Below are 17,933 nucleotides of genomic sequence, written 5' to 3'. Positions count from 1 at the left end.
ACTATGGAGCTCATCCTGGAGCGCTGATATTGCGAATAATGGAAGCAGAATGCAAGCTATCGTGCAACGCTAAGCCTAAGTGAAAGACTCACAATCCAGAGATGCGCATGTCGAGTTCCTGACGCCTCCTAAGCTCTAATTACTCTCTAACTAAGCTCAAGCACTAAGATACAATACAGAGCAATGAGCATCAACAAGCTAGAGCCTTGAGCAGAAGTAGAGCTTAGCCTTGCATTCGACATGCTTGCCTGTTGGCATGGAGCTATAAATAAATGTATACTCCCCTGTGATGTCTTGTTTATTTGTACTAGTAGGAGCTAGAGTTAACTGTTGTTGGTATGGCATTGCTACCCCGTTCATCTTTTCCAGTGAAATTTAAGGAGGGGAGATTTGACACACTTTATTTTTTTTTCCGGGTCGACACACTTTATTTCAGTCACATTATTCATCGATCAGCTGCCTACATACAGACATTCAGCGCAGGTAATTAAGTAGAATGCCAAGCTGATCAGTGATCACCATGTGCACTACTACTGCACTGACACTAACTTGCGCTGCTGCAGAGTTAAACACGAGCAGAGTGAAACGCATTTGATATTGGAGAAGCACAAGTCATTCGCTTTCACTGCAATACACACCGATCCCAGTAGCCTGTGCATTGCTTGATGGATTCTTGTTGTGCGCAAGGAGGTAGGGAAGGGAATGCATTGCTCTGCTATAAACTGTAGTGTTCATGTATGAACGAGGCTGAGTAATGGAGGTGACAGACCAATGGTTTATTATCCTGGATCTGCCCCAATTATTTTAACTGCCTTTGCAATAGAACAACGACAAGAATTAAACTACTTAGAATAGATCAAACAAACGGTTCATATCCTGCACAATTATGCAGGTAAGCTAAGCTCAGCTGTAGATGATCAAGAGTTGCTGGATGCGGTCTTGGAACTCTATCCAGACCATGCCCGTGATTCAACTAAGTATCCAATTGTGTGTCTCGCTTCTCAAGTCTGAAACTCTGCATGCTGAGTGGGGAGATCTGCTACGATGATAAGGCTACTGATCCAAATAAGCAAAGTGCAGGCCAATGCGCGAGGCTAGGCCACAGTTGAAGCATTGCACAACATAGATTTGCATGTCGAGTTCCCGATGCCTTCTAACCCCTAACTTAGCACTAAACACAGGCGTCGAGATACTGAGCAGTATAATGAGCATGAACAAGATAGATAGAGCATAATTAGTAGAACTATACTTTTATTGCATGGTCGCTTGCAGATGCGGTATGCCTGCCTGCTAGCATTGGCCCATATATATATATATATATATATATATCCTAGCATATTATGTCACGCATTCGCGCGACTATAACCTCTCTATTTAAAATGTGTTTATTGGTAGTAATTAGCTGAAATTTGTGATAACAAAGTAAATGACGAATTACAGTTAATGAAAATCAAAAAGTCAATGGTAGAGTGAAATTAACAGCCAGTCTAGTGATAATACAAACATATTTTTTATTCCAGTTAATTACATGCATGAAAAATACGAACACATATATCACTATTTTTTTTTCAAAACTCACACATCATTTTTCACGCACACTATACTTGTATCCCTCCTAACACATGCTCATCATTGCTGCTGCCTTCCCATCGTACTCACCACTGCATGGCCCTCTTATCGCACCCTTATATTTCGTTCGTGCTCTGGCTATATAGCCCGTCCATATACATCTACATGTAAAATATAAGCTAATAATTTTATTTTGACTATCCAGTTAAAACGAATAATTAATATCTGTTTTGCAATTTAGTGTCGATATACATTTTATTTTCGGAATGACATAAATTTAGAGTTAGACCGTTGGCCTTTCAATCTTTTTAACGTGTGGGGTGATGGTAAGGCGTTTTGTGCTATAGTCCAGCCCATCATCCTCTAGCCGAATGAGCCTAATACAGATTAATTTATATGTCAAGCTGAATTTGGAAGATGTGCCAAATACTTAAAATAAAAAAAGTTTAAGTCATTTACATTATAAAGTGTGCTAATTTTTTTTAAAAAAATTTCAAGTGTAGTCCAATACAATTTTTGGTAATTCAAAGATATTTTTTGTGTCAAACCAAAACAAAGATTCACTGTGCTGTATATTCTTGTACTAAGTTCATACTCCAATAGGTGTGAGAATTGGCCATTAGAGTAATACTTTCTCCAATATATTTTATTTATTAGGAGCATAGGTTAAGAAGTATTTATTGTTAGGGATGAAGATGCCATCTCTTGGTTCTCTTGTCCTCTTTCTCAGCCATCTTTTAGAAGCTTCTTGAAGAATCTTGATCTTTCATCTTTTTTTTTTTTACCGAGACTTATCTATGATCCAACGGCAGGTATTGTATCATTTGTTATATTCGATGGCCCATATTTTTACGATACATGGCTCAATGTCATTGAACTTTAGGTTTCAACTTTCACTTAGAGAGATATGGTCTCAACTTACTGAGATTGTAACATCATCACCTTTTCTTGTCTTAATAAGATGTCATCAATGGTTACGAGTTTCTCTTCATTCACTGTCAGTGTTCTATCAAAATTGAGTTTACCACTTGACATATACCCTTTTAATGATGGAAGAAAGCCTCAGATAACAATGTGATATTTCCCAGAAAAGTGATTTTACAGCTCTTAAGAAGATAAATGTAAAATTCAGTACCTCTCAATGTTAGAAGGTACGAAAATTTACAATAAAATTTTTTATATCTCCCTCAAAAACTATAAAATTTCCCGTCCTTCGGATAGTTGCAGTTGAATTACTCGGCCTGGCCGAATATGGTCGACCAGATTGTAATCAGGAAAGAAACGAGCCATTACAAGGAGACAAACGCCGATGCGCATCCACCCGCCAGACGCCGCGTTCTAATCCTGTTTCTCTTTCATTCTTCATGATCCAGCTCTGCACAATGTTTTTCTGCCTTGTTGAAGTTCAACTTTGAGCACGGGAAGGAAAAATTAGAGGAAGCAGAGTGCAAGCGACTAAGCAACACTAGGCCTAAGTGAAAGTATTTGAAGGGTTACATGTACATGTCGAGTTCCCGATGACTACTAATCCCTAACTAACCACTCACTAAGCACAAGAGCCAAGATGCAGGGCAACAAGCATCGACAAGCTAGAGCAGAGAGCAGAGCTATAGCCTTGCATTCAACATGCCTGAATGTTGGCATGGAGCTATATACCCTTGTGATGTCTGTTAATGTATATACTGAGAGCCAGTATACAAGGATGCAAGTGGGAGGAGTTAGTGGGCTTTTTTCCCGTTTATCTTATTTCTAGTTTTTTTTTGCGTCTTTACGGTCTAGCAGGTTGTATCGGTCGATACTGATACCGTTCGGTACCAAAACACATCTAACCGGGATGGGTAGAATCAAGAGAGAAAAGATGAGCAAGGGTAGATGCAGCGTTCGATCGTTCCCGGCAGCGGTAGAGTTGACGTCCAGGAAGCGGCGGTGGCGGTGGAGTTGACGACCAGGCGGCGGAGGACCACGAATCCTGGAGAAGAGAGGGGACAACCCTGCACGCCGCAATTGATCTCGCTTTAGCACAAGGGCCCAGATTGAAGTTGCAACACTGGAGGAGAAACACGACGGCAGCGCCGGGGGAGGGGGGGGATTAGTGGAGCTCTAATAGTGGAGCTCTTCCGCCACCTTCCCCCTCTATGTAGGAGCATCGTTTTTCTTTTGACACTAGCAATCCATTTTGTTTCCTTGCCACAGGTATTTGCCATCTGGTCGGTTGGGTTGTGTAAAAAAACCCCCACTTTCTTTAAATAAATTAATACATAATTATTTTACGCGTTCGTGAAAAAAGACTTCAGTCTCACTATTTATTAGTCTCAGTTATGCACATTCATTCAGCGGCAGACACATGTCGAACGAATGCATCCATTAGGAACTCGCTTGTGTAGACGATCACCATGTGCACCACTACTGCACTGATGCTATGCTTGCGCTGCTGCAGAGTTCAACACGAGCAGAGAGCAGAAGCTTTCGCTTTCACGAGCAGAGAGCCGAAGCAGAGACAAAATTTTCCAATTTCCATGTACACCTCGTTGCACGCTGGGTGGGACATCCACCGTAAGGCCGTTTGAAAGGAAGCGGATTGGAGGATTATCCGCGAGGCTAGGCCACAGTGAAATTAAGCTTTGTACTGCGCAGATGTGCAAGTTGAGTTCCCGATGTCTCCTAGGCCTAACTTAGCATTAAGCAGGCGCCAATCACTGAGGCTATGTTTAGTTCCACGTCAAAATTAGAAGTTTGAAGAAATTAAAATAATGTGACGAAAAAATTAAAAATTTATGTGTGTAGAAAAGATCAATGTGATAGAAAAGTTGAAAGTTTGAAGAAAAAATTTGGAATATAAAGAAAGCCTGAGCAATGAGCATGAAGAGCGAGCGAGCTAGAGCAGAAGTAGATCGAGCTACCCATTGCATATGCCTGCTAGCATGGACCTAGCTATATGGTCTCAGCTTACATATATCGAGGCTGTTATAACTTCGTCACCTTTTCTTCACTACAAAAATATATCAACTGGATGTTAGGTATATTAAAATTTGGGGAAAAAAATGTAACTGTCGTATGTTTTCAATTTTTTTTCATGTGAAATTTAAGGAGGGAAATTATGTACATGATTTCACTGACATTGTTCATTGATCAGCAGAGACAGGTACAATAATGGGTCAATTCGTCGTGCCGAACGCCGAGCTCACCACGTGCAATGCAAGTGAATGCATGCATGGTTGTTGGTGGCGATCAAGATTTCACCTACCAATAACGCAAAGTGTACGAGAAGCAAGATCCCTTTAATATAAAACGGAGGGAGCATATTTTAAAATAAGGGGTATAAGTATTAAAATTTTTAATATAAAATTTGATCTTTATATACTCTCTCAAGTTATTAAAAAATTTAATTATAAAATTTAGGTACCTCAAGGTATTTTTTTTAAGGACAAGAAAATTTCTTTTTAAAGTGGAGGGAGTATTTCTTATAATAACTAAAAATATAGGACTTGTTTGGTCTAATACCAACTTATTGCCTTACTAAAATTTTGATAACTTCAATAGTAGAAGTGTATATTTGGTTTGCTACCAAATTTTGCTACAATAGTTCAAATTCAATACTACCTAATTAGTAGTGCCAAAATTTATCAAGGTTTTAGCACTACCAAGATTTTGGTAAGGTAGAAATTCGTTCCAAACCAAACAAACTCATAGTTAACAAGTTATGACAACTTTCAACATGCTAATAGTAATTCTTATGACAACTGAAAATACACTCAACTATAGTTAATGTAGAAGTTACAACAAATGAATCAAATTAATCAATCATTACTGAATTGAATTACACGGAAGAAGGAAAGAACCAGGAGCGGTATCGTGTGTCCTCGTATCTGTATCTCCTCCTCCCCTCGTGTAAATAATCATCATCATATATTGGAAAAACCGGGCCATTTGACCGCATGATCATGTCGTAGACAAGATAGCTGTGCGTGCTACTGTACGCCTCGACGTCGTTCGTGTAGAAGACGCGGTTCCCTCGCATGGCGCCCACGCCGCCGTAGTGCGACGCCGTGAGCGCCCTGGAGCAGCCCGTGCCGACGAAGATGAGCTGGTCGCGCAGGCTCGACGCCGCCGCCTCCGACCACCGCGCGCCGCCCACGTCCGCCACGAACACGGTGAAGTGCCTGCCCAGGAACCTGCTGTACAGGTGCCGGACCAGCAGCAGCTCGCCGCCGGTGGCCGACGGGACGAGGTGGTGCCCCGCGTCGTGCTCCTCCGGTAGCTTGTTCGGCGGCAGCGCGTCGCCGGCTATGTGGTGAACGCACGACGACACCTTGGGCTCGCCGTCGCCGGCGATGAGGTCGTAGGAGCAGAGGTTGCCGTGGCCGTGCAACGCGTAGAGCTTCCCGCCGTGGACGGCGATGTCCCTGAGATCGCCTAGCTGGTGGTCAGCTCCTCCCGGCGGGTGATGCGCCGACCACGACGGCGACGTGCCCGGCCGGCACAGGGCAACGGCGCGGCCGCCGCCGCCGCCGCTGGTGCTGACAATGGCGGCGACGAGGTCGCGTGACATCACGACGAGCTTGCAGATCTTCATCTCCGCCGTGGCGGCGGGAGGGCCGGACAAGGAGCCCGGGAGCTCCATGGCGGCTTTGGAGATGGGTTTCTTGAGGAGGTAGCCGCCGCCGCCGCCGCCGCCGGCGACGGCGGCGGCGGCGCGGCGATCGAAGAGGAGCCAGCCGCCGTCGCAGGCGAGGCAGGCCGGCGAGTCGAGGGCGAGGTAGTGGCGGTCGCCGTAGGGGAGGGAGTCGAAGGCGCCCTTGTAGCAGGAGACCAGCCACGGGAGCGGCGGGGGGAGGGCGCCGCCGTGGAGCTCGGCGGCGGCGAGGCGCCACTGGCGGCAGGCGGAGCTGAACCGGGCGCGGTCGGCGAAGGACGGGACTCGGCCGAGGATCTCGCCGGCGATCTCCACCGGGAGGTCCGACCATGATCGCGACCACGCCGGCGGCGCGGCGGCGGCGCGCGGCCTTTTCGTCGGCCTCGCGTCGTCGTCGTCGACGTCCATTGCAGCATGCAGGCCAGACACGTACGATAGCAGTGGACAAAGCATGTGCCTAATTTATAGAGATCGCAAGTACACCGATCGACTCCTCTTCGGATTCGGATTTCGGAGGAGAGGTCAATCGGTCGATTCGGAGGACTCGACAAGCGAAAACGCTCTTCCGCGGAAAAAAATTCTGTACATACCGGGTGCAAACAGCAGACCGTGCAGCCCGACGCGGATTCACGACGCGTGGACAAGGTGTCCATCCGATGGCTGGCCCACACAATCGAGTCCATATCGTACCTCAACCTCAGCTCGGCTCATTCAAGAGCGATCTCAACACACCACAACTCAGCTCGCGCTCGCTCCGATCGGCTCGATCTACTCCTAGATGCAGTCATCGTTCCCCTCCGCCCGTTTCTTATCTTGGGCTAAGTGTTGGAAACTCGTGAAAATCATATCTAAAAGTTATGTAAATTTATAAAAAAAATTACTAGAGATAGGTGTAGATATGAAATACATTCTCACCAAATCTCAATTCCAAACTCAACTTCGTTTAGGAGAAAAAAAAGAGACAAATTTCGGGTGAATCACTCAACTCCAAACTCAACTTCGTTTAGGAGAAACAAAAAAGACAAATTCTAAACGAAGTTGAGTTTGGAGTTTAGATTTGGTGAGAATGTATTTCATATCTATACCTATCTGTAGTAATTTTTTCATAAATTTACAAAACTTTTAGGTATGATTTTTATGAGTTTCTAACATTTAACTCATTTTCACCGGATATGTCTCATTATGTATGCTGCCTCTGCCTTAATTTTCACTTGTTTCGCCTCCAGATACCTAGCCCTCTCTCTGGCCTCCTGCCTTGATGCTTTCACGAGCATCCATTTGGGCAATAGTTTTTCTTTTATCGTCTAAAATTTTTAAAATTAGAAAGAATACTAAATTGAGAGTCTAATATAATATAGGGCATAACTTCGTATAGATTTCCACATTTTACATTTTTTTTTAGAAATGACCGCTTGAAATGGTTACACCAACTTGGTCAGTAGCATGTTATCCATTTGTCGACAATGGTCACTAAACACACATACAAAAGATTTAGATTTAATATTAAGATCTCTACTACTTCTTAGGAGGCAATTTGCAATATGGTGAGATAAGATAGCTAGTGTTGGCACCCACGATCGATGACAGAAGTAGGCTCTGGCCTGAAGCTGCATTCAAGCAAAAGGCAGAATGCTCTCATGACGCTGCAACTTGATCAGCTCGATCAACCGGTGAACATCGCAATATTAATCCCAATGCCTCCTAATCCCCAGTCATAGGCACCAACGCAAATCACGATGTCTCACTGATCGAGCATGCATGTATGTATGCTTGAACAAAATGAGTAGAGGCTTTTGTCTTCTATATATATTTTCATTGAGAATCAACGAGGGAGATTTTACAGAGCGTCACGATTGGCATATGATGGAAGTTGTATGTTGCGATCATGCAACTTTGCCTTCCTATATCTCTCACCTGCAATATTGGTAGGTTATTGCAATAAAAGAAATTTTTAATATTACATTTTAATTTTACTCTTGCAATATTCAATAAAATTGGTACACTCCAAGTACCGATTTATTTTTTAAAAAAGTTATTCACAATATGAAATGGCATACGTACACATCAAACATGGATTCACTAATCTACAATTAACAACAAAATATGAAAAGGCATACAAACACACCCCCAAAAAATGAAGTTAACAACACAATGTGGAATGGCATACAAACACACAAACATACACCCCCCCAACCCCTCTCACTATTTCTACGGAACAATTTAAATGTTTAATGTCTTACTCCAAAACACTACATTGAACGAGAGACACTGCTTGTTGTTTGTTCCTCCAATGTTGTGCAGATATTGTTCATTGTTACCCTAGAATCCGATCAAGCAGAGCTGAATCTCACAGATGCTTCACGCATTCAAAGCATTCCTGCTCAATGATTCATGTTGAGTAATGCCACATAAAGACATTCCGTTCAATTACGATGAAGAAACATCACATATCTTACTAACGGCAACACTACCCTCTGCAGCTACGTTATAGAGCACAATCGGCTCGCAATCAAGATAACACTAGCTGGAAGCCGCATACAAGCAAAGGCCCATCGCTACGATGAGGTGGAAACTAGATCAATATGGAACGTATACATTGAATTCCCCATGCCCCCTAAGCCCAACCCAAATCACAAATGTTTTTGAGCCATGTACATGCATGCTTTGAAACCTTGAATATATTGGCCTTTTGCATGCTGACCTTGCACACTTCTGTGATCAATTCACGTGCTAACTTTTTATATTCTAGTGCCTCCATATACAACCTGAGTTTCCAAAAAATAAGTATTTCTAGGAGTTTTCAGTGGAAATTAAAATTGACGTTGTCGGTGACATAGGACCGGGAGTATCATGACTAGAGGCTTGAGGCAGACACAATCGCCCACGTGGCCTGGCACCCTCGGGGGGCGTCGGGCCCGAGGGTGATGTGTTCGCCCTCCTCTTTGTCTCCCCGAGGGGGTCGGACCGCTCCCGCCTCGGCCCCGAGGGCTGGGGCGCCCCGACCCCTTGTGGATTTTGCGCCGCGTGTATAGGTTAGGTGAGCGCAGCGGCGCTCACCTAACCGCATTTATTGCGGTTTGGACGAGCGCGTCACGCCGCATGTAACGCAGTGCAGCGCGCTCGTTCATCCGGTCTGTGATCAGTCACAGACCGGTCAGATCGTGGGTTAGGTGGCGACAGGCGGTCTGACGCACGCCTCGCCCCATCCCGTCAGGACGAGAGCCTCCAAGCACTCGTCCCTAGCCGGAGCCGGCGTGTTAGCTCCTGGAGATGGCACGTTGGTTCCGGTCAGATATATGCCAGGCTTCATCCTAACCATTACAGGCAAGATATTGTATGAAGAAGGGCGAACATGCAGATTGTTAAACTGACACGTGGTGGACAAGAATGACCGATTTGTGACCGGTCTGACAATGGTCATGTCGTCAGCAGACAGCCATGTTCCCACGTCGCGCCTGCTTCCGGCGGAAGTGGAGGTAGGTATGGGCCGTCCCATCAGAAGGTCATTCGGACGGCAGCCATACAAATCTCCGTCCATTAATGAAGATAAGGCAAGTTGGAGGGAAGAGAGGATGAGTCCCCACACAAAAGAAAGAGAGGGAGAGATGGTGCATGTGGGATCCCCTTGAGATATAAAAGGAGGACCTTGCCCACTTAGAGAGAGGATCGAGGGAAAAAGGATCCCAGAACGATCGAGGGCTGGCTCGCACTTTGTAGCTTCTTCATACACAGATCCACAAAAACACAGGAGTAGGGTATTACGCTTCTCAGCGGCCCGAACCTGTATACATCGCCCGTGTCTTGTGTGTTTCCACTCTCGCGAACTTTCCACTGATCAGGAGCTTAGAACCTCACCCAGGGTCCCCGGCCGAACCGGCAAAGGGGGGCCTGCGCGGTCTCCCGGTGAGGAGCCCCAAGCTCCGTCAGACGTAAAAATTAAATGAAGAATATTCGAACGGTAGGGATGAGGATGTGTATATATATATATATATATATATATATATATATATATATATATATATATATATATATATATATATATATATATATATATATATATATATATGGTTGAGATAAGAGAGTAGGTGGAGAAGTTACTATGTTCTGGGACATATTTTGAACACTAAGGCTGTGTTCGGGAGAAGGGGTTCCCGGGACGCAAAACGAAACATGTATTACGGCATGATTAATTAAGTTTTTTTTTGAAAAATAGATTAATATGATTTTTTTAAAACAACTTTTATATATATATATATTTTTTTGCAAAAAAAACATACTATTTACCAGTTTGAAAAGCGTGTGCGCGAAAAACAAGGAAGAGAGGTTGGGAACAAGCTAGGGGTGCTGAACACAACCTAAGAGATGCTATATTTTGGGATGAAGAAAATATTTAACATCTAAAATTATTGTCTAGCCCTGGCTAAAAATAATTATAGTTCCTGTTAGTCCTCCCATTCATGCTGATCTCTTCTGAGGTACATGTACTACTCTTCTAATATATTTAATTTTGTTCTTGCTATAAGAACGCAAAACTTCTCAACTTCACATGCTAGCTTTCCCTTCAAGAGGACAAAAAAAAATTTCAGGGGAGCCAAAGAATTCTGCTTTCAATCTTAATTTTTCACTTAACTGAATCCGATCAATCATTCACACATTTACAACATCGATCGGTTAAATCAGTCCGCAAACTAACACGAGCTAGCAAGGCTCACCGTGATAGACAGCTTCACACATTTAGGGACGCGAGGTCAAGGAGGTCGGAGATTAAAACTCCGAACCCCCTAGAAGCCATTTCTATTTATTATTTTTCTTGAAATGAGGTACTGTTAGGACTCCGCTATGGATGAAGAACGCATACATAAATTTCTTGATAGAGTGGTGGTTTTTGCCCCAGTTACTCTAATTAATTCTAATTAATTCTGTATTGTATTGGTTGGTCCAATTTTTTTTTAAAAAATAGAACGTATTCTTCTTTATATAAAACGTCGGTAACTGTCTAACCGTTCGAAAATAAATTACTCGATTAAACATGTAAATTAAGAAAAAAAAACAATGATGAATTTGAAAGCGGGATTACACATGCATGACCACAGCCATGGATTGGAGCTCCAGCTTGAGCATCGTTAGACATCTGGACCTGGATGACATTGCAGACAGCGGACCAGTACTCCTTCCAGATCATCTGCCGCTTGTTGTGCTTCTAGAGCTCCGCCATTGGATCGTCGCGATGATGAGAGCACAACCGTTGAGCTCGAGGAAGCAGCCGTGCGACGTCGATCTCGAGCACTATCGTAGCCAGTGCTCGGGAGCAACCTCTGATGCCTGTGTCGCATCGACGTACGACGCCGTTGCAGCTGCACGATGACATGAGCCGCCAAGGCGTATTTGCTCGCACGAAACTTCCCGGATGCCTTCCAATCCCAACACATATATACGGGCTGCTAGTGCGTGTGCTAACATGAGGAGTCTCGATCTGCACACGAACTTGTGGGAGCAGCACGTACGCTTGTATGGCCCTGACCTTGCTGTTTATATGAACTCACACCATGGCAGCAGGCATCCATTTCGATCAATCAGACCGTATATCAATCTGCTTCCCCTTAATTTTTTGTTTTTATAGACAAGGTCCGAACGGGATACCATCTTATAGCATTTCACTTATTCATAATTTATTGTTTTTATTAATATAGTCCAAATGAACTAATATCTAAGTGTTCATAATTTACTAGATGTGTATGCATTTCTATATTTTTAGACGGAGGGAGTAGATCTCTATCATCAAAACGTCATAGTTTTATCCTCATGCGGGGATATCTACTTAGGTTCCTTATCGTTGGATTATCCTGCAGATTCGAGATGCATTTTTCACTAGCTGGAACCAATAAACGCTGGTATATCCCCATATGTGCCTATGTGGCCATTCACACGAGTGGATAAAAGAGGAGGGTTGCTAGAGAACGGGATACCGTTCGAACGGGATACTTTATAGAGGCTAGCGTATCAACTTCCTCCCCATAAATCTAGCGTCATCCCCCTCCCCCAACTTCCATGTTCTCGCACCCCCCACACCTTGAGCTAGTGCCAGTAGTGTCGTAGGCAACGATACTGGTCACAACAGTAAGGAACGAGAGTTGAGCCAAGGGGAAGGGAAAAGAGGAGAGGAAGCGTTGATAGTTGATACTTTGCAGGTACCAGCCCTAGCCTTGATACCTAAGTACTAGATCTGATACGTGTGAGTACCAACCATGATACCCAGATACCAGGCCTGATACCTAGGGTACCAAGTCTGACACCTAACCATGATACCTAGATACCAGGCCTGATACATACGGGTACCAGGTCTGACACCTAACCATGATACCCAGGTACCAAGCCTGATACCTACAGGTATCAGGTTTGATACCTAGGTATTAATCGTGATATTCACAGGTACCAGGCATGATACGGGGTACCGGGTCTGATACCTAGGTATCAGCTGCGAAACCATAGGTATCAGGCATGATATCTACGAGTATCGGCTACTGATGATACATTGTAGACATACCTGCACACAATCGGGTGAGGAGCATGATGGCTCACCATCACGTTGCCCCTTCATCACCATCGACAACGCACATTGAAGGAGGAGGCTGAGGAGCACACGTTGGGCCTTATCCTCCCAGTTCCCGATGACCTTGCTTTTTCCAAGTTGCCCCGCCGCCATGAGAGCTAGATCCAGTGGGTGTCACCATGCCTCAAAAGCATGAGACGGAGGAGGTGGCCATGAGACAGAGGAGGCTATGAGATTGGTGTTGCCCACTCGCCCTGGATCTAGCAGTGAGGAGGGCATAATACTCTAGATTTATTTTTGGGGCTGCTCTATCTTCACCATGCCTCCATAGAAACTCTTTTGTGGAGAGGAGGGGGAAAGGAAAAGGAGGGGCGAAGAAGGAGATGCGGAAGAGGAGGATAACGAAGGATATGGAAGAGAGAAAAAAAGGAGTGGGATTGGATAAGAGTAAAACGTTATCTACTTATCCCTTGTCTACGGGATACCGTACAGTAGATTTTCTCATGAAAGAGTACTTAGCTCTTTGGCATCGTATTGTCGGGATAACTAGAGTACTATCATTGAGTTCTAAGAATCACCCCCGCGTCAATCTGGAACCCTATCTGAACGCCACCGATCTAGATCGATCTTCCACCACAGTCCGTGGTGCATCAGCTAGCGTTCACAGCCAGCTGCATCTGCGGCAGGAAACGAGCTGCAGTGGCGTGTTTGCTCGTATGAACTGTTCCTGGTGTCTTCCAAGGCTAAATATTCGGCGATCTCATCACAGACAGAGCCAACCATGAGGCAGTGTGTGTGCTAGTTATACGATGACTCCATGGCCGTGCCAAGCCAAGCACTTGCGCACACGGCACAAGACCGAATGTCGCCTCGTGCATCGATGAACAAACCTGGCCGGGTGGGTGGCATGTCCAACTATCCTGATGCCTTTCAAGCCCTGAACTAAAATTAATCAATGTGTACTATATTTATACCCTAGACTCATGTATGTAATATGTTATGTGGTTATTTTTCTTCAGGAAAAACTATAGTATAACTTTATAAGAAAATAATTAAAGATTATTTACAATACTTAAATAAAAGGAGGAGCACAGAACAACTTTAGCTAGCCAGCTGCCAAGCCAATATATATGCAGGAGTCTTCTAAGATGTATTTATGAGCATCTGTAGTATATACATGTGTTGTGCAACCAATAAAATCAGGGGTATTTTGATCCATATAAAAATAAAGTACATAAAAAGCGATTCAAAACGTGTACCAATTAAGTACTGTACAGGATATGGTATGTATACAATTTTGAGATGCTTGCAATAATGGAATGCTTACAAATAGATTAATAATAATTAATTGTATTTTTCAAAACTAGGTACGGATACAAATTAACCCTAAGTCACCCGCTGCGGTGATATGTGTACAGTCTAAATAGGAACCGGTATTAATTTCTGAAGAAGAAGAGAACGAAAGAGCACACAGCTGCTGACGACATAAAAACTGCACAAATTACATACATGAGTCTAGACATGGAGATGTACGTCTGACAAACACACCGCGCAGCTTCAATTTTGCCCGGCCCCTGCACTCAACCTCAAGCCAATGTCTATTATTAAGTGCAAGGAAAAGATGGAGCCCGGACAAAGCATATCCTCCATCTTAGACAGAGACTAATGCCTTGTTTATTTCAGCTTAGAATTATTATAATCTAGATTATTGGAAGTAAGCTGAAAGAAACAGATAACTTATTGAAGTAGCTTATTATAATCTGGAGCCCAGCTTATTATAATCTGATAAGCTCATTTAGATGAGCTTTTTCCAGATTATTGGGTAAAAATTACCTACCATGCCACCCCACTCCCTTTTTAGACTCACAAACTCAATAATCTAGATTCTAATAATCTAGGAAAGAAACAACTAACTGCTTATTCTACTATAGATTATAATAATCTAGGTTATAGTAATCTGACTCAATAATCTAGATTATAATAATCCCAAGCTGAAAGAAACAGGGCCTAAGAAATAGATCCATCCTACTTAGAACAAGCACCGAATGCAGCACCCAATCAAAGGCACGTACCAACAATCGAGTAGGAGCACTGCCTACCATGTCTACGCATATCGAATTCCCAATGCCTCCTAAGCCCGAATTCGAATAAGCACACACACACACATAATCGCATAAAGCACCAACATGTTATAAATAGTTGCAAAAAAGCCTGGATGAATTTAAATGTCACACCAGCATTTGTCCTAACTCTTATTCCTACGTATCCTACAAACTTCTAGGTAGCTTGTAGTTCAATTTGGATCCATATATACATACACCCCGGCCATCTACATAAACTATGTATTGAATAATCAATAAGAATGCCAATTATATATACTTCGAACTTAGTATCCCTTATTGTTATTGTGAAAAATCAGTGTGGTGCTGAGATTCAGTTCTTTGTAGTTCTATTACACTCTGACTTGGAATAAATAAATAAATTGGGTTCATTATTTCATCCCCCAATATTTATATAGAGCACGTGCATCATCTGGTACTCTGGGCTTATTGCCTTAGGGTGTCTTCGGACCTCTAGGTTCCCAACCAAATCCCTTGTTTTTCACGCGCACGCTTTTCAAACTGCTAAACGGTGCGTTTTTTATAAAAAGTTTTTATATGAAAGTTGCTTAAAAAAATCAAATTAATCCATTTTTTTTAAATAAATAGCTAATACTTAATTAATCATGTGCTAATGGAACGCTCCGTTTTCCGTGCGGAGGCACTGTGTTCCCATCATCCACATGTGAACACAGCCTTAGAGCTACCTAGCTAGTAGCCATTGATAATGTCACATGTGACGCGTCTATCTTTTATGGCACAATCACAATATTAATTAATGTAAGCTTTATTCTTATATTTAAGACACAAGTATTGACTGCTTTATTTGTTAATTATGATTTGGGGATTTGCTATATATAAATAGTGGAGATTTGATTTGCTAGCTAGGGTGTACAGCGGGACTATCTAGATATTTGTCGACAAATTTTTTTCATAAAAATTTAATAGATATTAATATAGTACAATTATGATATAATTATATTATAATTTGTATATAATATTAATTTATGGTGTAGTTATATGTGCTCCATGGATAGATATGAGGCAGCCGCACTCACCATATCGGTGTGATTTCGGTTCTTTCGATGCCCACCAGCAAAAACCAGGGATTCGAAATTGCAAACCACACATGACTCTCGCCTGTGCACATGAACTTCTAGGACTTGATTACGCACGTAAAGCAAGGGTAGAGGGATTGAGATCCTCTACAGTCACTGCATTGTGCCTTTGTTACTGACATGCGAGTTCAATAATCTCCGGATCCACATGTTAGTGACAAAGGCACGGTGCAGCAGTCGGTTGTAGAGAATCCTGATCCAGGGTAAAGACCCTGCTAGTTGCCTCCTCACGGCGCGCTGTACCTATATGCCCGCTTCCTACTCAGCAACCTCACGGACCGCGACTTAATTCTACATTTCCACGGGCACGGTTTGATTCCGATTCGTTTGGATTCAACCCACAGACAGAGAGGCATGTCGCCCGCTGTACGGGAGTTATCTTCTCGATTGACGCCTGTTGCACGCGCATGTCCCAACAAATCTCAGAGCACTAATGTTCTTGCATATACCAACGGACTATAATTACATTCGAAAGTTTAATTTCTACTAAAAACTTATGACCGTTTTTTTTATAGTCCCTTTGGGATGAGCCATGACAACCAAAGTTTCGCCAGATGCCGATCTTTTTAATATTAGGAGAGACCCTTTTAGTGCTTATAGCAAGAGACCGTGTGGACAACCTGAATCCCCTAATATAACCAAGGTGTTTATTACAAAATGTTTTTTTTCTTTAGACAACTGGAAAACGACGCCTGTCTTGTTTTAGCATATATATATATATATATATATAGCCGTACGTCAGTTGATCTTTTTCATCTGATATAATCAAGTCAATAGGGTCGACGTTCCTGCTTAATTACACGTACGCCCGACAGCTACATAGAGAAGCAGGAAACTAAACTCATCATCAGATTGGCGTCACGGCGGCCGGTCGGTGTCTGTACGACTGTACGTGATGCAAGCTACATATGCACAGGCACATGTGATACGATCTGCCGAGGATCACGTTCGCTGTGTCACGCTAGCTTGGGTGGAACACTTGTCACTTGTCTGCATGATCGTCGGTCAACAACTTGTGATGTGTCCTCACGAAGCAGGCAGTGGCACGCTCGTACGCATCACCGATCGATTCCTGATGCCTTCCAAGCATATAGGAGTACCTATATAGCTAGCTGCAGGATGGACAATGCCTTAGCTTACTGTTTATTATATATGTACATATATTTTGTGTAGCCGGTCTTACTGTTTATTTGCACCCCGAGCCCTAACAATCCAGCAATCCCTCAATCCCATAAAAAATAAATGTAGGACCGGATGTGACATATTCTAGTACTACGAATCTGAATATATGTATGTTCAGATTTATAGTATTAAGATGTGTCACATCTGATATTAGGTTGATTTTTTATGGGACGGAGGATATATCCATGTGCATCGATCGTTGGTATCTCCTAGATGTAATGCATTCCAGCTGCACCTCCTTTCTGGACCCACCTGTTAACTATAGCACACACCCTAGTTATTTCTAGCTATTTTAAGCCAGGGTAACTAGTATACCATTAAATAATTACACTATTAGATGTTTAAAACGTGTGTGATTTTACCATCCTTCAGGAGGTATTGGAAGGTGTCACACTTTTTAGTGTAAAAAATGATATATTTCGATACCTCATAAAATTTCTCTTAAAACATGCATAATAGGAAAAAAAAGGCCAGAATAAGAAAAACACAATAATTGGAGTGACATGTTTCTGAAGTTCTACAGGAAAGAAGAGGAGGATCCCTTTAATAGCATCACAAGAAAGAAAAAGGCACAAAGGTTTCGAAAAGATTTGAGCTCTTGCTTATTTTCCTATGATATTGAGCCATAGAAGCATAATATAGAAAATTCCGATCTTTCATATGAATCAAAGGGCTCCCTACTAAAAAAAGTCTTAGGAAGTTAAATTCTCGAAAATACCTTTGAAAATCCTCCATCTCAAAGGGAGCCGAAAAATGTAAGGATTCATACTAGTTTTCGCTTT

General features: G+C 42.9%; 1 protein-coding gene and 1 long non-coding RNA gene across 2 annotated transcripts; both read right to left on the bottom strand.

The window, feature by feature from the left end:
• Positions 1 to 5,303: 5,303 nt before the first annotated feature.
• On the bottom strand, positions 5,304 to 6,632 carry LOC136355443 (uncharacterized). The gene has a single exon (XM_066308007.1). The coding sequence runs from the start codon at positions 6,608 to 6,610 to the stop codon at positions 5,387 to 5,389; it is 1,224 nt and encodes a 407-aa protein (XP_066164104.1). The 5' UTR covers positions 6,611 to 6,632; the 3' UTR covers positions 5,304 to 5,386.
• A 1,354-nt stretch (positions 6,633 to 7,986) lies between these two features.
• LOC136355364 (uncharacterized) lies at positions 7,987 to 13,116 on the bottom strand. The gene is made up of 2 exons (XR_010739578.1): positions 12,747 to 13,116; positions 7,987 to 8,116 (listed from the first exon to the last, which is right to left on the bottom strand). It is a non-coding gene; the product is annotated as an uncharacterized lncRNA (long non-coding RNA).
• Positions 13,117 to 17,933: the final 4,817 nt, after the last annotated feature.

This window comes from Oryza sativa, chromosome 2 (assembly GCF_034140825.1).
Source record: "Oryza sativa Japonica Group chromosome 2, ASM3414082v1".
NCBI classification, from domain to species: Eukaryota; Viridiplantae; Streptophyta; class Magnoliopsida; order Poales; family Poaceae; genus Oryza; species Oryza sativa.
This window is presented reverse-complemented; position numbering and strand designations above follow the sequence as displayed.